At 42.9% G+C, this 23,826-nt stretch overlaps 1 protein-coding gene across 2 annotated transcripts in view; it reads left to right on the forward strand.

The window, feature by feature from the left end:
- ARMC3 (armadillo repeat containing 3) overlaps positions 1-23,826 on the forward strand; it is a 91,593-nt gene that overhangs the window by 60,137 nt on the left and 7,630 nt on the right. For both annotated transcript variants that reach the window (XM_069729556.1, XM_069729557.1), the window contains exons 12-16: positions 10,897-11,033; positions 12,626-12,794; positions 14,766-14,866; positions 19,216-19,314; positions 21,425-21,517. In XM_069729556.1, coding sequence (XP_069585657.1) covers positions 10,897-11,033; positions 12,626-12,794; positions 14,766-14,866; positions 19,216-19,314; positions 21,425-21,517 — 599 coding nt within the window. The remainder of the gene's footprint in view (positions 1-10,896; positions 11,034-12,625; positions 12,795-14,765; positions 14,867-19,215; positions 19,315-21,424; positions 21,518-23,826) is intronic.

Genomic DNA, 23,826 nt, shown 5'->3' on the forward strand with positions numbered 1-23,826 from the left:
GGTTGGTAAGCTGCAGATTTTGCAGCCTGGAAGGCCAGGTGCTTTCCTTTACTTGTAGTTGAGTCGTCCTTTGCATGGCCTTTGACTTTGACTATGGCAACTTTCTCAGGTAAAAGTAGGGCATCCATCAGGCATTGGATGCATTTATAATTCTTGATAGGCATGCCTGCCACTGTGAAGAAAGATCGAGCGCTCCATATAGGTCCATAGTTGTGAGCTGTGCCAGAAGCATAGTGGCTTTCTGTATAGATGGTGTCAGTTTGGTCTTTAGCATGTCTGCAGGCTTCTTATAGGGCATGGAGTTCAGTTTCGTAGGCGGACATGTGTGGGGGCAGGAGTTTTGCTTTTTTTGTTTCATGGACGGAAAGAACAGCATATCCAGTGTAGAACCAGCCATCCATGCCATACTGCGATACATCCACAAAGAGCTCATGGTCTGGGTCATGTAGTGAGATATCGGTAACATGACTAAAACCCTCCATTACCTGGGACATTAGTTGTATACAGTCATTTTCCTCTTCTGGCTCAACTAGCAGGTCACTCAGGTTACCACTACCAAGCCAAAGGCAGCAAGGTGGCTGAATTCAGAGTAGTGCAATGGTGAATGGTGATGTTTATCAGGCATACGGAGAAAACATTGAAACCTAAGATGGTGAGCAGTACTGAGATGTTTTGGCTGTGCTTGAGAAAGAATGGTATTAACATCTTGAGGGACATAAACAGTGAGGGCGAAGGTCAGAACAATTTCAGCAGACTTATCCAAGAGGAGCTGCACAACATTTATGGCTCAGTGGGACCCTGACTCCTCTACTGGAGAAGGGAAGGAGGGGATTATCATGCTCTCTGGATCTAGGAGGGAGTCTGCAATTTCTCCTTATATGTCCAGGCTTTCTCACATAATAACGTGAAATTTATTCTTCCTCGCCTGGTCTGGCCCCCTTGCTGGGTCTGGTCATACATAAGAAGGGGCTCGGAACCAGGTTTTTGCCTTGTTTTGCAGTGCAGTGGTTGCATCCACGCACTTGGCTACTTGGAGTATCACGGCCAGGAACATAAACCGATACTCTGGGTGGGACACTATTAGTTGCTTTTTTAATCACAGGCTTTTTAATCACAGGCTTTAAAACTTCAAAAAAAGCTCAGGACAGTAAACGGGTGTGGACTTCGGATGTATTCTCATATTTCTTATATCCCAAGTCCTGCCATCTTTGCCACAGCCTTGTATAATATTTTCAAATGACTCTGTAGCAACCTGTTGGATATCATGAAGAATGACTGACTGGGAAGGTAACCCGGTCTGCCCCCACTGCGAGTGAGTTTTTTCATATACTGCTTCCCCGAATCTAGTGAAGTATCATCCACTGCTGTTGCCCCAGCCACAAGGGGGTAAAATGTATCGCCTGCCTTTGCTGACACTAGGTACTGTAAATCCCACCAATAAAAGGGGAATGCTTTTCTAATTGTCTTTACCTCTCTAACAAATGGAATGGCATGGGAAAAATTTCAGGGTTTGGCATTCTACTAATCTTGGTCACCATTTCACTAGGATCCCAGGGACACCACACAGCCTCCTGGGGCTCTACAGTATCGAGTCCCCAAGACTGGTGTGTGGGGTCTGGTGGTAGCAATGGGCAAGCACTGCGGACGAACAGCAGGGGTTCAGGTGAGCTACCATGACTGAGTAATTGTCCTACTGTGTCTCGGATGGCAGTGAAAGAATGACGTTTAAGGGTATGTGCACACGCTGTGGATTTTGCTGCGGATCCGCAGCGGATTGGCCGCTGCAGATTCGCAGCAGTTTTTCATGCATTTGCAGTACCATGTAAACCTATGGAAAACAAAATCAGCAGTGCACATGCCGCGGAAACGTAGCGTTGTTTATTCCTCAGCATGTCAATTCTTTGTGCGGATTCCGCAGCGGTTTACACCTGCTCCATAATAGGATTCCGTAGGTGTAAAACTGCAGGTGAAATCCACACAAAAAAGGCAAAAAAACGCGGTAAATCCGCAGTGCGGATTACCTGCGCATTTATCCAAATCAGTCCGGAAAAATCTGCAGAGTAATCCGCAGTGTGTGCACATAGCCTAACTGCTGTATCCATTTGGGTTGTGTCGGAAGGAGCTGGAAGGCAGGGCAGAGCCTCAAGGGATGTTGGTCCCATCCAGTGCTGGCATGGTATTCATTGAGGGCATTGCCGAGACTTGTGGAGGCGTAGCACTTGGGGCACTGGCTAGGGGAGCCACACTGGCTTGACTGGGCTCTGGGGCATATAGTATGCAAATGGAAGGTTTATTATTATTATTCATTTATATAGCACCATTAATTCCATGGTGCTGTACATGAGAAAGGGGTTACATACAGAGTTATAGATATCATTTACAGTAAACAAGTTTACAGTGACAGACTGGTACAGAGGGGAGAGGACTCTGTCCTTGCGGACTTGCATTCTATGGGATAGTGGGGAAGAGGCAGAAGGTAGGGGATGAGGCGGTGGCTCTGGCGATGGCGAGGCGGCGGCAGAATGGTATTGCAGGCTGTAGGCTTTCTTGAAGAGATGGATTTTCAGGTTCCATCTGAAGAATCCGAGGGTGGTGGATAATCGGACGTGTTGAGGCATGGAATTCCAGAGGATGGGGGATATTCGGGAGAAATCTTGGAGGCGGTTGTGTGAGGAACGAATAAGTGTGGAGGAGAGTAGGAGGTCTTGGGAGGATCGGAGATTATGTGAGGGAAGATATTGTTAGATTAGTTCAGAGATAAAGGGAGGGGACAGGTTGTGGATGGCTTTATAGATCAGTGTTAGTAGTTTGAACTGGATTCGTTGGGGAATTGGGAGCCAGTGGAGGGATTTGCAGAGGGGAGAAGCAGGGGAGTAGCGAGGAGAGAGGTGGATTAGCCGGGCAGCAGAGTTGAGGACAGACTGGAGTGGTGCAAGAGTGTTAGCGGGGAGACCACAGAGGAGGGTGTGTTGTGAATTCTGTGGCTGAGTTCACTTCTGTGGTCACAAGTGGTATTGCAGTCTCTGGGCTTCCTCCCTCAGGTGTTTTGGTGAGCTCGTTGGCTGCCTTGCTATTTAGCTCCACCTGAGTCTGTCTTCCTTGCTCCTTGTCAATGTTCCAGTGTTGGATCTGAGCTACTGCATCTTTCCTTGGGCCTGCTGCTCTGCTAGATAAGTGCTTCTAGTTTGTTTTCTGTTTTTTTTCTGTCCAGCTTGCTATTGTCTTTTGCTGGAAGCTCTGAGAAGCAGAGGGGTGCACCGCCGTGCTGTTAGTTCGGCACGGTGGGTCTTTTTGCCCCTTTGCGTGGTTTTCGTTTTAGGGTTTTTTGTAGACTGCATAGTTCTCTTTGCTATCCTCGCTCTGTCTAGAATATCGGGCCTCACTTTGCTGAATCTATTTCATTCCTACGTTTGTCTTTTCATCTTGCTAACAGTCATTATATGTGGGGGGCTGCCTATTCCTTTGGGGTATTTCTCTGAGGTAAGTCAGGCTTGTATTTCTATCTTCAGGCTAGTCAGCTCCTCAGGCAGTGCCGAGTTGCATAGGTAGTTGTTAGGCGCAATCCACTGCTGCTTATAGTTGTGTGAGGATAGATCAGGTACTGCAGTCTACAGAGATTCCACGTCTCGGAGCTCGTCCTATTGTTTTTGGTTATTGCCAGATCTCTGTATGTGCGCTGATTACTGCACGCTGTGTTGCCTGATTGCCAGCCATAACAAGGGTGTTGCAGTAGTCGAGGCGGGAGATGATGAGGGCATGCACAAGAGTTTTGGTAGATTGTGGGCTGAGGAATGATCAGATTCTGGCAATATTTTTGAGTTGGAGGCGACTGGAGGAGGCAAGAGTTTGGACGTGCAGTTTGAAGGACAGGGCAGAGTCAAGAGTTACCCCGAGGCAGTGGATTTCAGGTGCGTGAGAGAGCGTGATGCCGTTTACCATAATAGATAGATCAGGTATTGGGGATACATGAGATGGGGGAACGATGATGAGTTCGGTTTTGTCTACATTGAGTTTTAGGAAGCGAGAGGTGAAGAAGGAGGATATGGCTGACAGACACTTCAGGATTATGGACAGCAGAGAGGTGACATCTGGGCCAGAGAGGTAGATCTGAGTATTGTCCGCATACAGGTGGTACTGGAAGCCATGGGACTTTATGAGTTGTCCTAGGCCAAGGGTATAGATGGAAAAAAGTAGGGGCCCTAGGACAGAGCCTTGAGGGACTCCAACAAAGATAGGGTGGGATGAGGAGGTGGTGTGGGAATGGGAAATGCTAAATGTGCGGTCGGAAAGGTATGAGGCAATCCAGGACAGGGCAAGGTCTTTGATGCCAAGGGAAGAAAGAATCTGTAGCAGTAGGCAGTGGTTGACTGTGTCGAAAGCAGAGGACAAGTCAAGAAGGAGGAGGATGGAGAACTGTCTGTTAGCTTTGGCTGTGAGTAAGTCATTAGTAATTTTTGTCAGGGCAGTTTCGGTGGAGTGGTGGGGCTGGAAGCCAGATTGGAGGTTGTCAAGGAGAGAGTTAGATGAGAGGTGGGAGGAAATTTGAGCATGGACATGCTGCTCAAGGAGTTTTGAAGCAAACGGAAGCAGTGATATGGGGCTTTAGCTGGGCATAACAGTTGGGTCAAGGTTAGTTTTTTGGAGGATGGGTGTGATGGTGGCATGTTTGAAGGCAGAGGGGAAGGAACCAGAAGATAGTGATAGGTTGAAGAGATGGGTTAGGGCTGGAATGAGCATGTTAATGAGGTTGGGGAGCAGGTGGGAGGGGATGGGGTCAAGTGCACAGGTGGTGAGGTGTGATTTGGAAAAGAGGTGAGTAAGCTCTCCTTCAGTGATGTTGGAGAGGGAGGTTATTAGGGAAGGGCAGAGGTCTGGTATATGGAGTGGTTGGGGTGATGGAACAGTTAGGGTTTGCCTTGTTTGGTCGATCTTGTTTTTGAAGTAGGTGGCAAAGTCCTCAGAAGAGATGAGAGGAGTTGGAGGTGGCAGTGGTGGGCAGAGGAGGGAGTTAAATGTGCTGAATAGTTGTTTTGGGTTGTAGGACAGTGAAGATTCAAGGTTAGTGAAATAGGTCTGTTTAGCGGAGGTGAGGGCTAATTTGAAGTCAAATGTAGCTTGTTTGAAAGCAGTGAAGTCATCTGGCAGGCGTGTTTTCTTCCAACGCCGCTCCGCAACCCTGGATGCTTGTCGAAGCTTTTTTGTGAGATTGTTATGCCAAGGTTGCCTATTGGTTCGTCGCACTGTGCCGTGCATGAGAGGGGCGACTGAGTCTATGGCTGATGTGAGGGTGGAGTTATAGAAAGCGGTGGCGCTGTCCATGTCGTGGAGTGAAGATATGGAGGACAGGGGTAGGAGAGAGTCTGAGAGTCTGTGAATGTTTAGATGTGCGAGGTTTCTGTGAGGATGTGATAATGGCTGGACATGGGGGGCAGGTGAGGAGGACAAGGATGAGAAGGTGAGTAGATGGTGGTCAGATATGGGGAAGGGAGAGGTTGTGAGATTAGATAAGGAACAGAGGCGGGTGAAGATGAGGTCTAGTGTATGTTCATCTGTGTGGGTGTCTTTGGAGGACCACTGAGTGAGTCCAAAGGATGAAGTAAGGGCCAGTAGCTTGGAGGCTGCTGGCTGGTGGGTGTCAGTAGGGATATTAAAGTCATCCATTATGATGATGGGGATGTCAGCATAGAGAAAGTGAAGGAGCCAGGTGGAGAATTGGTTGATGAAGGCAGTGGCTGAGCCTGGTGGTCGGTATATGACAGCCATTTGGAGATTGGAGGGAGTGTAGATACGGACAGAGTGAACCTCAAAAGGAGGGAGGATAAGGGAGGGTGGGGATTGGATAGGGTTAAAGGAACAGTTTGTAGAAAGAAGGATACCCACTCCTCTACCATGTCTGTTGCCAGAGTGAGGAGTGTGGGTAAATTGGAGGCCACCGTAACTCAGTGCTGCAGTTTATCAGTTTCTATGTGCTAACAAGGGGCACCACATACATAACAGATTCCCACCCAGTCTGGATTCAGATTCCTGTATACACAACATGTCCACCCTTCAGGGACAATGTAAGGGGATGGAGACAATCTGGGAGTGGCAAGTATGTTAGTGCAATCTTTGTTGCATACTTTTACATACAAAAACTTATCACCATGTTTTTCTTCCTTCGACTCGCCTCTAGTTACACATTTAGAGGTTTTCCACCATATCTCAGCCTGATAAAGCAAGATAGCATCATTTAAATATCCTATCTTTTCCTTCAATACACTTTTCCAGAAATCTTCATTAGGCCTGCCACACGGACAGCCAGATGCTTAACAAAACCTATGCATTTTCTGCACAAATTTCTTTACTTCTTTTTCCTTTATGAATCCTACAGCAGCTCTACCTTGCTCAGTGTATCCTTTAGTGAACAGATTACCCATCTTCTAACTTTTACAATAGGAATACTGGACTAGAGTGATAAAGCAGCGGGTACTCTTACCCTTCTCTATAGTCAATTTCTCTATGGTCAGTCCATGTCTGACTTACATATAATCAGACGAAAACCTTCATCCCCTACATCTAGGGACCCGAACCATATGGGTTTCCTTAGCACTACAAAAGGCAGCTGCCGGCAATTACCAACGTGGGCTCCACTGGGTACACTCAAATAATTGTTACAATCCAACCCCATGGACAGATGACCAGTAAAATGCCAAATCCACACTTCCCATACAACATACATTACAGAAATTCAACAAAATACACAAGGTCTCCTCAGAGGGTTCTTTGTGTAACAATAATGGACCCACTTACTATGAACAGATTGAATTACCTGCAACACACCCAAAGCACATTGTGGCCAAGACAGAGGTACAAATTCAGGTAGTGTTAGAATAAAGTTTCTTACCTTTTGATGCAGCTATCCTGAGTTGTCCATCTGTCTGGGAGCGGCAAAATGTTTTTATAAAGCGGTCCTTTGAACTAGCGGGTCCCTGTTTGGGTCCCTGCATCTACACCTAGGTGAAGACTTTAGATGTTTCTCTACCTCTTAAGGTACCATCACATTAAGCGACGCTGCAGCGATATAGACAACGATGCCGATCGCTGCAGCGTCGCTGTGTGGTCGCTGGAGAGCTGTCACACAGACAGCTCTCCAGCGACCAACGATGCCGAGGTACCCGGGTAACCAGGGTAAACATCGGGTTACTAAGCGCAGGGCCGCGCTTAGTAACCCAATATTTACCCTGGTTACCTAAAAAAAAAAAACACTACATACTTACATTCCGGTGTCTGTCGCGTCCCTCGCAGTCAGCTTCCCGCAATGACTGTGAGCGCCGGCCGGCCGTAAAGCGCAGCACAGCGGTGACGTCACCGCTGTGCTTTACGGCCGGCGCTCACAGTCAGTGCGGGAAGCTGACTGCGAGGGACGCGACAGACACCGAAATTTAAGTATGTAGTGTTTTTTTTTTTTTTTAGGTAACCAGGGTAAATATCGGGTTACTAGGCGCGGCCCTGCGCTTAGTAACCCGATGTTTACCCTGGTTACAAGTGAACACATCGCTGGATCGGCGTCACACACGCCGATTCAGCGATGTCAGCGGGAGATCCAGCGACGAAATAAAGTTCTGGCCTTCTAGCTCCGACCAGCGATCTCACAGCAGGATCCTGATCGCTGCTGAGTGTCAAACACAACGATATCGCTATCCAGGACGCTGCAACGTCACGGATCGTTATCGTTCTAAAGTCCCTCAGTGTGAAGGTACCTTTACTTTCACCTTGCTATGTCTTATCTCGGAAGTCCAGTTAGACAAAGAAATTCCTGAGACCCTAATCTAAACATAGACTCCTTTTTGCAAGCAAGGATCACTTAGAATAACCAAAATGGAGTAACTCCTGCTCTCACAGTATTAAAGCAAATATTTATTGGTACGACGATACTCCAAGATTAAAAACAATTAGCCACAATGACATCCAGAGAGTATATATGTAATAGACAAAATGACACAATACAATGACACAGTAGAAATTCACATCAAATGTAGTATGATAAACATCTACATGGAAATAGTGCGACCAGGTGTAAATCCCATACAATTAGGATACAAACAAGGGAACAAAACCCCACTAAGTATAGATAAGAATCATGAATGCCATATTATAGCACAGATGAGGAAGGATCCTAAGATTCCTGATAATACTGAGAAAGTTGGGTTACAGGTAGGTGATGATACATTCTGATTTTGCTGCAAATGCTGAGAAATCTAGTATGCAGCACAGTGATACATTCTGAAACTGCTGCTGATCCTGGGAAAACTGGGTTAAAGCTCGGCAATCTGAGACCTGCTGCACATTAAGTTTTTGGTTGCAGTCCATTTCTAATGTGTTCTTTCTGCTGTGACTCTTAAATCTGGGTTTCAGCTCCGCGATCTGTTCTGTAGCTGCAGATGACGCAGGGGAAATAAAAAACATAAAAATTACTCCTTTCTAACAAAAGTGGCCTTTTTAAGCTGCCCACATGCATGTATGACCAGCTTTAGGCCTCCTTCGTCATTTGACGAATTCGGCGCCCATAGGCTTCCATTGGAGCAAACGACAGACGGCGACAGATGCGTCGCTGTCGGATTTTTCGACGTACACAAAAAACGTTACTTTGTCCATCGTCTCCCGCCGCCGGACAAGCAATTTTCGACGGATTCGGTGAACGACGGGTGAAACGTGAGGCCATCTGTTGCAATCCGTTGCTAATACAAGTCTATGAGAAAAAAACAGATCCGGCGGCATCAGTCTCCAGATTCGTTTTTTTTCAAAATTCGACGGATTGCGACTGATGGAAAAAAACCTCATGTGTGAAAGGGGCCTTATTTAGTCTAACGATTCGAATGGCAAAGTGATCAAATTCATCGGGCCCATGAGGCATTTCATTGGCATCAAATCAACTCAGTGATGCATGTTTTCCCTGTGTTATTATGGGTTTCCTCCAGGTTCCAGACATACTGATAGGGAATATAGATTGTGAACCCCCAAATTAATGGGGGAAAATTGTGAAAATTAATGAGGCTTTATAAGTGAAAGAAGTATAAAGCCCCATGCTGTGGCTGTTTTTTCTGATTTTTTTTTTTAAATTTATTAGTATTTATTTTTTTAATAACTTTATATAAAACCAATTTGCACAGACCCATATATCAGCTTACATAAACATAATTACTTTAGAAATAGAAGCTACTTTCTATTAAATGAAGACAAACCCTTTATGAAAAGTAAACCTTTTGAAATCAAGTTTTGATGAGAAGGTGAAGCACTTTTAAAATGAGAAAATGATTACCATGATTTACAGGTGATTACAGTATAGGAAATCACTGCAAGACGTTAAAGCCCCGTCATCTGGCAGATTACCTCTATAAATCAATCAGCGTTAATGTGTCAGTGTCTGCAATGATGGCCTATTAATTGTACAAATTTAGCCTTGTAAGATGGCACATTTAATATCTTCATGTTAACTTTGCATTTGATTATAGAAAACTACCCTACTCCTGCTTAACACAGAAAGGCAACTGACAGATAACGGTATACAATAAATTTAAAGGGTTTTTTCCCCACTATATGCATTTATCATCTATCCACAATATAGGTGATAAATGTATGATCTCTTGGAGTCGGATTACTATAACCTCCACCGTTCACAAGAGCTGGGTCCCAAAGTTACTTATGTGAATGAACCAGGAACACGCATGTGTGATCACCAGTCCATTCATATGGGACCGACTATGATAGCTAAGCACAGAGCTCGGCTATCTCTGACTGTCCACAGACCATGAAGAGAGTGTGGACATGAATGCTATCATCTATCTATTATCTATCTATCTATCTATCTATCTATCTATCTATCTATCTATCTATCTATTATTATCTATCTATCACGTACTGTATCTATCTATCTATCTATCTATCTATCTATCTATCAATTATCTCTATCTATCTATCTATCTATCTATCTATCTATCTATCTATCTATCTATCTATCTATCTACAGTATTATCTATCTATCTATCTATCTATATATTATTATCTATCTATCTATCATGTATCTATTATCTGTCTATCTATTCGCTATCTATCTATCTACAGTATTATCTATCTATTATCTATCTATTATTATCTATCTATCACGTACTGTATTATTATCTATCTATCCTATTCTGACGGTTACAGCAGTGAATTTACTGTACTTGGCTTATGAAATAATCTTTGACATATGTACTGAAAATCGGACATTATACGCATGGTCCATGTGTTGTGCAGTTTTTTTTTTCTCGTAGCCATTGACCTGTTTTGGGGAGGGCGATCCGATTCTCACATCCGCTCGCAGCATGCTGCATTTTTTTTCCTCAGTCCGATTCGAGCTGAGAAAAAACTCGCAGATGAGCGCTGCCTCATTTACTAACATTGGTCAGCGTGTAACGGGATGTTTTCTTGCTGTGCACTCTTCCGATGTGTGCGCCAGTGTGAGCGAGCCCTAAAACTAATTCAAATGGCACTTTGTGAGCATAACCTAAAAGTTAAAGTGTGGAATTGAACACATTTCCTTTTTTCTTGACATGTTTTTCACATTTCTGCTCAAAACAATGTTGAATATAAAACTGACAAAAAAATTGGGTACCACATATCAGAAGACAAAAATAATTTTAATAACTGAATAAGAAAAAAATCTGTAGTGCTCTAAAAACCACCTGTATAGAAAATAAAAATAAAAAGTTGCTGGGTTTGGTTCTCATCTCATTAAAGGGGTTGTCCACTGCTGGGCATTTTGTCAAAAGAAATATTGTACTTTTGCATAAAATGGAGAGCTGCCTGAGGATGGGGCTAAGCAGATGATACGGCTTTGTAATGGCTATATTAATTTTTTCCCCATTATTTATGTAGTTTAAAAATGCAGACGGACTGCTCCATCTTGTGAAACTGCTCCGTTCTGACCATGATGAAGTTAGGAGGAATGCATGCTGGGCTGTTGCTGTGTTTGCAAATGATGGAGAGAGTGCAGCTGAACTGTACAGATTGGGGTACGTAGAGCCGGTTATACATTTGACCATCAACCATTCCTCCTGAGACATCATGTGCATGCTCAGCGTGTATCCTCAGCAGCTGCCAGTCATTTCACGCTGAGGATTATGTCCCTTAAAAACGGAAGAATCGGGCATCTTGGATTTCATTGTTTCCCATGAGGGAAAAGTTAAGACTATTGAAGGTAGATGTATCCAGCTGGGTTTTTTTTTTATAAAAAAAAACGCAAAAACTTTCCTATGCGTTTCAAACTGAATCTCAGTCCTTAATCATGGAATAGTTAGGACACCCCCGTACACAGTAGATAGTCCACTGGTCTCAAGGAAATCACTAGGTTCAGCTAAAGTTTCTCTAAAGTATATGGCCACCATTTTTCCTATTTACATACAAGAAAGAATAAATATATTGGACACCAACTGATCGCGAGGAGAGATGTCGATTGCACATGTACGATTTCGGACTGTCGATCGCATTGTTCGCCGGCTGACGTTTATGGCAGCGATTTTCTCATAGAGAATACAGGAGCTCTCAGCCAAATGAACGCTCCTGTGCATGGGAAAGTCGGCTGTGATGAAACTAAGCTTACCAAGTCACGGGTTAACAAAATACGGCTTATCAGAAAAAATTCCGCCAATATAAAATTTATGTAGATCAAATATGAAAATAGTCAAAAAAGAGACCAGGAAGAGATTATGAAATATAACAATAACAATAATACTGTTAGATACTGAAGCATTTTAAACCCAAAATTTAAATGAGGAGTACTCTCTCCCACCCTATTGATGCCCTGAGCATTGTCTCTTCCTGCCTGCAGTGGTTGGCACCCTAGCTTGGACGCAATATGGTGCCAGCTCACCAACCGCAAGCCCTAAATATTTCCTATTGTACTCTGATATAGGGTTACTTATCACCATCAAAACAGCCAACAAACCTCAAAAGCCACTAGCCATCAAAATTAAATACTACTAGGGTGATCAAAAACAAGAGCCTAAATATTGGAAAGCGATAAACCACAAGTAGTCCAAATATCCACAAGGTACTTAAAGAGATTTTAACATATTGAACTATACCGTAAGGGGTTAGATGCCAGATATGGATTCCCAAATACTTGAACAGTCATCACATTTTGCGCACACGTTACTCAAGTAAATATAGCCTTTCCATATAATGCCACAACAATGGTTACTAATAGATAGATAAATGAGTTAATTGTCCAGCCATATAAATCAGGTGGAAACTCTTGCTTTCTTTCTCTCACATGTCCCTAGTGAATTTCCCTGCCTTGCTGCGGAGGTTGGCATCGTAGCTTGGTCGCAATATGCCGCCCCCGCTCAATGACTCAAATATGAATACAAATGTCCATAAGAAGGCATCAGATTGTATACTACTTATCTGCATTATCTGCAGCCTCTGCCATACAAGTAGCATCATGGCTGTCTGCCGAACGATCGGCCAAAGCATCGACCGGCCAACGACCATCTAATGTGTATGGCCGGCTGTGTTCACATCGCATTGTGCTGTTACGCATATTAGGTCAGTGTTCAGTTCATTTTGCGTCATATACATATATAATGATCTTTCATCTATTTAGGGCTCTTGAAATCCTTCAGGAGATGAATCTTTCAACAAGTCGTAGAAACCATTTTAGTGAATTAGCTGAAAACAAGATGCTGGATAACAACCTCTCCTTAAAATACAATCAGAAAGGACATTTGTCCTACAGCAACCTGATAACTGATGGATTTTATGATCATGGTCGGGTATGTAAAGTTGATCTTTTTTATATTAAGGTATTGTTGTCTTTCGAGTATGTGACCATTGCCAATTATCACAGTGCTCCTCTCTTGTGGGGGGGGGAGGCAGGGGTTCTGTGCCGGCATACAGGGATCCAAAAACTGCTGCATCTGCGCATGTTTATTCCCCACTACGCAACACTCGTCACTGCATTGCTGACAATCCATCAATTAGTCAGGACTTGGAAGGCCGAACACCACTTGACTTGTAGATGTAATGTCAGTTCTCCCTCGCATAAAAAATATGGACAGTGGATTCATTACTACGTGAACATTTAATCCCAAAATACCCCTTTAACTTGATTGCTTTTGAGGATTAACGGAGAAGAAAATTTACATGAATGGGGTTTGGTAGCCATTGTTCTTTCTAAGGGTACCGTCACACAGTGCAATTTTCATCGCTACGACGGTACGATCCGTGACGCTCCAGCGTCGTAACAATATCGCTCCAGCGTCGTAGACTGCTGTCACACTTTGCAATCTACGACGCTGGAGCAATAATTTCATGACGTATGTGCGATGTAGAAGCCGTTGGTTACTATGCGCACATCGTATACGATATATGTTACACCATGCAATCATGCCGCCACAGCGGGACACTAGACGACGAAAGAAAGTTTCAAACGATCTGCTACGACGTACGATTCTCAGCGGGGTCCCTGATCGCAGGAGCATGTCAGACACTGCGATCTCGTAACTATATCGCTCGAACGTCACGAATCGTGCCGTCGTAGCGATCAGAATTGCACTGTGTGACGGTACCCTAAGCCAGCATTATACAGACGTGCTAGCCCTCACTACTACAATGAGTGATCAGTATCTCCACTGATGGCATCTATGTCTGGTGTCCAGAAAATGCTAGAACCTATTCTGCTGCCTTTTATGCAAATGGAAGCAAGGAAACATCAGTCATTAGGATACAATCTGTTGTGAAAAAACTTAAAAGAGATGAACTAGGATATAAGTTAGTATGTATGAGCATGTTCACACTGGCCACTAAACAGACAAAACCCAAGATAAAAACAAATATAATAAAATACCCTGCAGGAAGTATCTAAATAGTAATAGTGCATGAAAATAATATACGGGTAGTTAAGGTAATTTTGATTAAAAAAAATGTAAAAGCCATCCCACCACGTCGAGGTGACACTACTACCGAGACCCAGCCAGTGGACACACAGCCATGGGGAACTATATGATTGTAATGTCCAGCTCAACAAACAGGGAGGCCACACCCGTTTCCTTGATCCTGACATTACGTTTATGTAGTTCACCGAGGCTGGGTGTCCATTGGCCGGGTCTCGGTCCTTCTTGGCCAATATTCACTTTACGTCACTTGACATATGGTAAGGTTTTATTGCTTGAGGTTGGGACAGTCCCGAGAAGGGTCACCTTGATGTGGTGGAATGGCTTTTATGTTTTTTGATCAAAATTATGTTAACCAAGCACCCTATTGCTATTTATTTACTGCAGGTTATTTGCTCGTTTTGTATTTTATCTTAGGGTTTTTACAATCTGATGTAGCTCAAATTTTCTGCAAATGTAAAATTTAGATTTTGCAGATTCGCCAATGATTTTTCACTTTGCAAACCGCTGCAAAATCTACCGCATTAAAGTGCATACTGCAGATTTCAGAACTGATATTATTTTGTCTGCAAAATGTGAATGGGTTTTCAAAAAACTACACCGAAAACCTCACACAAATCAGCAGGTCGTGACTGTTTATCAGTACTCCTCCATTGTACGCCTCCAAAACTCCTTGTGATCGCGTGACTTGCACTAGATGGTTTGAAATCAGGGTCGTCCGAGTACTAGTGGTGATTATGTTCAGCTCAACGTAGGATACTTGGCAGATGGTGGCCTCTTATGTGATGGTTTCACCTAGTTTTAGTTATGTGGAGAACTTTGTTTAATTAAGATAATTCTTTTTGTTCCTAGCTAAAACCTGGCACACATTTGCCATCTTTAGAAGAACTCAGCAAGCAGATGCTAAACCAGAACCGGGCAATTCTCTTAGTCAACACTAAATTTACTGACATGTGAGTCTTTATACTTTTTTTTGTTGGGAAAAATGTTATGTTTAATGGTTTTTATTTCTGCAAAATGTTCCTTTAGCATTACTTATTTTGTCCTTCAACACTGCTTCCTGACACTTCCGTGTGGTTTGCTAGGTGAGAGTGAAGTTACTTCTATAGGGATGTATCATCACACAACCATAGTAAACATACTGGGCAGACGGAAACAGTCAGCAGGAGAATTCAGATGCTTAGATTTTACTTTCCTTTTTATACAGCTTCTGAAGGTTTATAAAAAGGCAGTATCAATTTTAATTAGTCCGAAAGAACCTTTTAACCCCTTAACTACCGTCGATACGCATTAAAGCGGTGGCTGCTAAGGGGCCTTATTCCCTTATCTCCATTTATAAGGGTATAGCACCTCCCAGAGCCAGAAAATCTCTGGGGTTTCAGCTACCGGGGATAGATGAGACCCTGGATGATACAATCATGGCCGTATTTTCTGGTCTCCGATCTCGTGATAGTCGTTATTCAATAATAGTGATCATGTAAAAAAAAACAAAATGTGCCCGTCTTTAAAATCATCCCTCTCTCTTCATGATATACATGTCAGATAAAATTGAGAAATTTTGTCCCCAAGCTCCCCCCACCTGTACCTCCACCATCCCCCAGGCCCTCCTGCTCCATCCTCTGGTTGGGCGCTTACATAGTGCAGACATCGAGATCTGCCGTCTGCACCCGGCAACAGCTTTTTTTTTCCCCTATTGGTTCCTTTTGATCACTGTGACAGACCCTATCACAGTTATCAAAAGCCATTAATTAGTATGAAATCCCAGCTGTCACCTGCTTAGATTATTATTTTTTTTATTTTATAATTTTTATTTCATTGTTTGCCATTAGGGTTAGGGTTGGGCTTATTGTTAGGGTTGGGCTTGCACCGGGGTGCTCAGGTATGCACCAAGTATCGTGGGTGATCGAATGGCATGCTCAAGTCTCCGCCTCACATGTTTTGCGGCTGTTAAGACAGTTAAAAAAAAATTGTGGGGATTGCCTGACATAAACGGCAATACCAGCATTTTTTTGGGGTGTCTAACAACCGCGAAACTAGTGGGGCAGTGACTTGAGCATATCACTCGAGCACCCGCGATACTAGGTATCCTGACGCAAACTCCAGTAGCGAGCACTTGCGTTCAACACTAATGACAACATATTCAATATGATCGCCTAATGTTATCAAATTATTTGTAGTACCTTTGGGAATAAAATCCACACTATACCCCTGGATAAAATCCTTGAGGGATGTAGTTTTCAAAATGGGGTCAGTTATGGGGGGATTTACATAGTTTAGGCACATCAGGGACTTTCCAAACACGACATGGCATACGCTAATGATTCCGTGAATGTAGTTTTGAGGACTTTGAGGGGTGCAGTTTTTAGAATGGTGTCACTTTTGGGTGTTTTCTGTCATATAGGCCCTCCAAAGTCACTTCAAAAGTGATGTGGTCCTTAAACAAATATGGTTTTGTAAATTTTGTTGGAATGATGAGAAAATTGCTGGTCAACTTTGAACTCTTTTAATATCCTAACAAAAAATAGTTAAAAAAATGATGCAGATGTAAAATTGACATGTTGTAAATGTTATTTATGAACTATTTTGTGTGGTATAAATATCTGATTTAACGGCATCAAAATTTAAAGTTTGAAAATTGCGAAGCATATGCAAATCATATCGACCAAAGTTTACCGCTAACATGAAGTACAACATGTCACGAAAAAGTAATATCCGAATCAGTGGGATCCATTGACGCTGAGGAACTGTAGACTAGGTTAGGTGGGCAGGGATTTAGTGTAAACATTAAACAATATTATACAGTCATTCTAACACAAATTTGCGCCATCAGGTCTCAGAGATTAATATAGTAATGTTTGTAGTTTATATTGTGGAATCTGGTGACAGATTCACTTTAAATAACCTGAAGGATGCTGGGATGTTATATAGCAAAACCCTTGAAATACATACATAAATTTCCCAATTTTGTCTACCTCTTATGGCCGGTTATTGTAATTCTTATCCACCTATGTTATATTTACATTTATCGGGGGAGTACTCTTATGGGGGACTTGTAGTTTATTCCAATCAGGAATTTATTATTAATAATAATAATAATAATGATAATAATGATAATAATAATAATAATCTATTTATATAGCGGCAACATATTCCGCGGCGCTTTACAGTTTTTGCACACTTTCATCGATTCTGTTCTATATACATCATTCCTTATAGGTTTGTGGTTTTAGCAGACTCTCTTCCCATATACATGTATATTGTCTTTTGATAATCATTTAATAAACTTTGATACTTAAATTGTTTATCCCGTTTATGCCTTTCCTTCATTTTATTATCCTATTAGAGTGTTATTCTTTTCAGTGGATAGGCTATCTTTTTGGTTGATTATCATGAATTTCCCAATTTCTCTCTATAGCATTGGGCAAAATGTTGAATTTTATTTTTCTACAAAGTGTTCAATAACTTAAAATATGGAAGTACAAAGAGAATAGGTAATAAGTGGACTTTTCACTTATTAACCTTCTTGAATGCCAGCTTATTGATCCCCCCAGAGTGAACTGATCAGATAAGATTGTAGTATTGCTTAATGGGGAATCCCTTCGAAAAGAAGGGCTAAAATAAATAAATAAAAATCTCACCCTGGGGTAATAAATTATTTATTGAAATGATTTGATACATTTTACACAGACAGTGGTCTTTGCCTCAGAGATATGAGATGAATACTATAGCTAGGATTCATAAAAGTTCTGCCAACTTTCATGTGCAATTACAAGAGACCTAGTCCTGCGACCGGCACCCACCACTGCCACAGCTGTTTCCACCCCCTGAACACTATTATTCACATTGGCAATGTATGTGCAGCGCCCCAGGGTCCTGGTCGTCGCAGTGGTATTGCTTTCCTCTTGGGGAGAGTGATGCTACGTTTGGAGGCAAGAAAGGATAACTGCATCCAGGTATCACAAACATGCAACACATTCACACTCCAGGCCACCAGGGGGAGCTTCTGCTCCTATTTATTAGGTCACACCCCATATATATATACTGTATATATAACTGGTAGTCTGTAGGGAAAGTGAGTTCAGTTCCAGACAGTAGTCTGAGGAGGACAGAAGGTTAAAGGAGCTGTGCATGCCCTCAGAGCTGCAGCTCCCGGAAAGAGACATTGAAAGGCAAAATTGTATTGCAGCAAGTGTGAGGGAAGTTGAAGCAAAGGAGAGGATACCAGAAGGGGACCGGCCCCGCTCAGGCTGCCTCCTCCTGAGGCGCAAAATCCCGGTAACGGAACACCGAGGGAGTAAGGACCTCTACGCATTATTTCAGAGACCGGCAGGACAGCTAATTGCAGGTTACCTGTCTGCACCTACACCCAAGAGGCACGGTGACACCTACAGAGCCGGGTTATCTAAGAGACCCTATAAACAGGCTCAAGTCACCAGTCATACGGGTTTTGTCCTATCCTATCAGATAGACAGAGAGAGCGAAACATCGCATCTGTGAGACCCTTATGTGAAGCCATAGGCAGTAAGGGACTACACCACCGCAACGCAAGGGAAGGCTACTGATTTCCACCTGGATAAGGGAACTCTGGACTTGCCTCCAAACCGGCCGGACTCTGCCTGCCCTGTGATCCGGTACCCTGGACTGTGGATGCTGAAGTCTTCAGTAAAGGTAAAGAGACTGCAACCCTGTGTCCTCGTTCTTCTCTGCGCCTCTCACCATATCACCATTTACACACCGGGAAGCCCTGGGGACACACTTCACCTGTGGGAAGGTATACCATCTAGCTGCCATAACATCACCCCAGCGGAGCCCTTAAAGCAGCGTCAGTCACCCTGACCGAATCCCACAATTGGCGTCACGAACATAAACTTTATCCCTTTAAAGACCTTTCCCTTTTATACGGATGTCCCCGGGCCACGGACCGGGTCAGCCACCGTGACATCCCCCAGTGAACTGAAGGACCCGGTACCGAGTAACCCCTTGCCCTGACGGGGCGCTCCATATGCAAAAAATGTTACAGCCAAGATCTGGATATTTTTTAAAACTCAAGGCGGCATTAAAGACATTACAGATACCGTCTTCAATAGAGACAGCTGTGATGACATTTCCGACAACCATCAGATTTCTTCCCATCTGTGCAGTGAGTTATTTTTCTAGTTACGCGATGTTATAATGATTCACCTCTTGTGATTCAACACTCTATGGCACAAGGTGTGAATCAGTCCATCAGTTTTCTCTGATACTTTACATTTTAGATGGTGTATGATAGCTGACACTTATATGCACATAACTCTACTTACAGAATTACACCTTTACCACCTCCGGCAGAGGAGAAGCTGGAACCCAATCTTAGGAGATCTCCGTCATCACACAGCCGGAGCGCTTCTAGAGAGAAGGGAGGGTATGTGACATTTCCACATGCATATGTTATTATACGGTGTTATAGAATGCAACATCTAAGTTCCAAACCGCATGGGGAACCAAATCGTGCTTCTAGGGTGTACCCACACTGTACTGATCCCTCATAGCTTACATGTATCAGTCTTCCTATGGCTGAAAAATGGCTGAGACGCTGGCATATAAATGGTTGGACATTTATTGAAAATTAAGTATTGAGTAGTTGTTGGTCATAATACCGAATGGTTGGGAGAGTTATCTATATATTAATTGTGATGAACACAAGACATAATATTTAAAGGGTTTGTCTACTTTTCTTTTTAACATGTGCTTGGGACAAAAGATGAGCAAATCGATTGCTCACAGTCAGAACGTCATTACCATTTCAGAATCTGCATTTTTCTGCAATTGGATTTGCACAAAACCAGCAAAATGGTCAGCCAGCCTTTTGCTGAATTGTTTTGGGGGGCCTGGAAAAGATTCCTCCTCCAACTCTACCACAGCTCACCAATCTGAGTAGTTTTGATGCAGACTGAATATATAAGGATCAAATCTGGTGGCCAAATTTTGGCAAATCTGCCCAAACCAAATTTTGGGAGATTCGCTCATCTGTCCTTGGCACATGATTTTTGACATTTACTAATGTATAAGTATTACAGGTTCTCACCCTGAGTTTATTACTGCTGCCTTCCTCACAATCTTCACGCTCCTGCTCTCAGAATGACAGTGGACGGAGGAGAACATGACCAAAGCTTCGTACATGGGAAAGATGGAGGAAGCTGGATAGATCTGGCCACATACTACTCCTTCAGCAATCTTTTTGTGAAAAGGAGAGCCGTGCAGTCTCGTGAGGAAGGATGTACTAACTATGGACTGAGAACCTGTAATATTTATATGCTAGTAAGTGCCACAAACTGATGTCCTCAACACATCTCCTCTGACAAAATAAAGATAAAGTGACCGACCCCCTCTAACTGACAATAAAGTTATGTAGAAGATGTCTACTCATGCCCGTCTCTGTGCCTAGTTATCCATTCTTATGCTGAAATACCAAAGAAGAAAAAATCAAGATATTGAGGTTTCTTCTGGTGCTGAAACCCACTTGGAAGATATTCCATGATGCGCAAATAAGTATTAATACTTGTTTAATACGTATATCAAGTAAAATAAAAAAATGAATAGTGTTTTCCATAAAGTAGTCGAAGCAAACGCGTTTGACTCCAGACTGGGATCTTCATCAGCTTCACATTTTCTACCCCGGTCCAGAGTTGATAAGGCTTTTGTTTCGAGCACCTTATATATAATGGGTTTTTTTTTAATTATAAATGAAATAAAAACAGTTTCTACTGATTTGAGAATGATGGATTATCTTCTAAGTGTCAGCTCCTAAAGGTTCCCCCAGATTTTTATTTTTTTTGGCATTTTAATTTCTCATGGCTCTACTAAGAGGGTTCCGAGAAGGAGCAGCTAGCCACCAAAACTGCAAATTAATTCATATTTTATACTTGCTTAATTAGCTCATATGGTAATCAGATATCAACACATTTTTTAAGGTAGAATTGTTATAACGGTATTTTACTAGGAGGCACCTTTTTCTGCAAGGTCAGTTGACTGATGAAGAAAACATCATCCCACCATAAGGTCTAGTTTAGACGTCAGCGATTTTTCCTATATGCAATAATCAGTCTGAGTTTTATCATTGTTCTTTATCAGAGTTTCATCAGTTTGGTCAGTGTGTCAGTTCTTACCATCATTAGTTTTCCTCCTATAAAAAAAAAACTGATGAAAGTTTCTGCTATCAAATAGTTCTTGAAAAACGGACAGCACATGAATGGCATACAAGTGCCCTGTCCGATATTTTTCACTGATCTATAGACTAGCACTGGCGAGTTTGAGCCAACACTCTGATCAATATTGGACAAATCTCTTTCTTTTGTGCGGATCACTTCCTTGAAAAAAAAACAACTCATACATGTGAACTACCACATAGACTATCATAGGAGTAAAAAAAAACATGATGTTTGAACGAGCCCTAATTGAGAACATCCCGTCCATCAGTCAGTATAATAAAATCACCATATTGACATCCACATACTCATTTTTTTTCCCAGCAGAAGTGTTTCCTCTCCAGTTGATGATAAACACGATCTTCCTTCAGGGCGATCTCCGTCCCTAAGCAGAAGTGGTCTCAAGGAAAAATCTTCCAGGTACATTTGCACTAATTACAAGCTGTTTCGGGTTACACAGAGTGTAATTACACGTGTGTTTTGATAACTGTGTGTGCCCTGCTTTAGCTACGGTCAGATCAGGTAGACATCTTTTAGGTTACGCTATCCGTCAGATTTTTTATACTGAAAGTGTAACATGGTGTGGGGCCGGTAGGCAAGGGCAAGGTGCTTGTCTCATATGCCCCGGCACGCAACATGAACATGGGGGTCCTGGCTGGGTGTGTGCACTACTAATAGTGAAGTGATTCACCTTGGCAGGCTGCATGTTACCAATGACTTTGGCTGGCCAGGACCAGTTGTTAACCCATTCATCAAGGGAGACCACTACTTCTTTAAAAACGTAGTTTTACTGAACAGAAGTTTGATGACAACATTATACATGAGATAGCGGGCACATCTCGTACGTTTCCACATCACAGAACATCTCTATACATATTCTTTTCACTTCCTTTGCTTCTCTGGTTCCAGTCTCCACTAGTCCCACTTGTTTATGAACAAAAAAAAAACGCAACTGAGTACCATATCACAGTCTATGAAAGTCAACTTTTCCTCCCACGGTTCCCTGTCTTTTCCGTCGTAAAGAGATAGTGCCAATATGGCTGAAACTAGCTTGCTGCTTGTTAACACACAAAGAACTCCCTCCTGGGACACTCTTCTCTTTCCACGTTCTGGTCCGTCCTGTTCCAGAAACCATCTTTCTCAGTCTCCTAATCACTCGGTTAGTCCACTGACCTGTCCCCCCTTGATCACTGTGTAGCTCCGACAGCACTATGTCTCTCTTGGTGTTCATGATCTCGCTATCCTCTGCTCTGGTCTCCTCCACGACACCTTTGTTATACGGCTCTGCAGACTACTCGGATCTCAGGTCCGTCTCTGTCACTCGCTGGGCCCCAACTCACTTTCTCCCACTATGGGCTAGTCCCAACACTTAACTTTTACTGTCTTAACCTACTTACTGTCTGTTGCTGGGCAGAACACATCTTCCTCATAGTACAGTGCAAAACACTGCAATGCATCACAACATAATCCACATTACACTCTACAATATAGACAACACTGATGTCGTCAATAGGGAACACGGCAATATGTCCATCTCCTTACAAAAGGGTCTGAATATGACCGCTCCCATCCCTCTCATTGTCTCTGCAGCAGATCCATCTGCAGTATAAGCTGCAGAGATCAGCAGCATGTGAAGGTGGGATGCATTCATGTGTGCCGGAGAATGCAGCTCTCATTTTTCCTCCATTTCTACGAGCCACCCAAGACTGAAGAACATGTAATATTGTTCTCCCGACACATGTTTTTAGTTTTATACTAATTAATAGAAACCATGTGCAGCTGAAAATCGTGTACAGTTTTCTTGAGAGTTCAGAAATCCTCTGCTGAAAGACAGATGTGCCAGGGGATGTGTCAGACGATTCGTTTTCATGAATTAACGAACGATTAAATTGAAGCAGATGTGTTTTCTAACAGCAAGGCTTCACGTGATGGATATCTGGGCTACACATCACCGTGCACCATTCAGAAAGATAATCTCCTCTGGCAGTTTATTAAAAAATATCATGCAAGGAAAATCGGCCCTAATAAAATGCATATAAAAATCCCATTTTGAGCATTTTTAATAGTGTTTTTTTTTTGTAATTTACAACTGACGATTTTCAAATTCTATAGAGATGCCTATGGGAAAACGCCAGGAAATAACACCATAGCCAGAGTATGCTGTGAATAGAAAAGAAATTACAAACGCCCCCCTCGCCATCGTTGCAAGAGGACAGCATCGCTCTATACTGCGTAGTGGTCACAGCTGAGTGCTGCAGAACATCTCCAAAACCAATTCTCCTATTCTGTACTATACATTGAATATTGCTTCTCGGTGAACCGTCATGATCATCAGTATCTTGTGATCTGAAAACCCATTTATATTTGAGGAAGGTTTATGAAATTCGTGCATGGGAAATATAATATAAAGTAAGAAAAAAAAAACCTCTCTCCTTTCTTTCCAAAAGCCAAAATCAGGAGTGGAAGAATCAAAGAACGAGTATAGGCCGGTGTCCCACTTGCAAATGCAGTGCGAAAAACTTGCGCGAGTCTCTCGCCTCAATACCCGGGACTGCCACCCTCACTCGTGACCGGAGTGTGCGATTGCATGTATTTCTATGCAGCTGAACGCTCCGGTCCGGCGGCAGTGCCAGGTATTGAGGCGAGAGACTCGCGCAAATTTCTCGAATTGCACTCGCAAATGTGACGCCGGCCTACTAGAAACACGTCACCACTTCTGTATTTTTCAC

Source organism: Ranitomeya imitator, chromosome 6 (genome assembly GCF_032444005.1).
Source record: "Ranitomeya imitator isolate aRanImi1 chromosome 6, aRanImi1.pri, whole genome shotgun sequence".
Classification (NCBI taxonomy): Eukaryota; Metazoa; Chordata; class Amphibia; order Anura; family Dendrobatidae; genus Ranitomeya; species Ranitomeya imitator.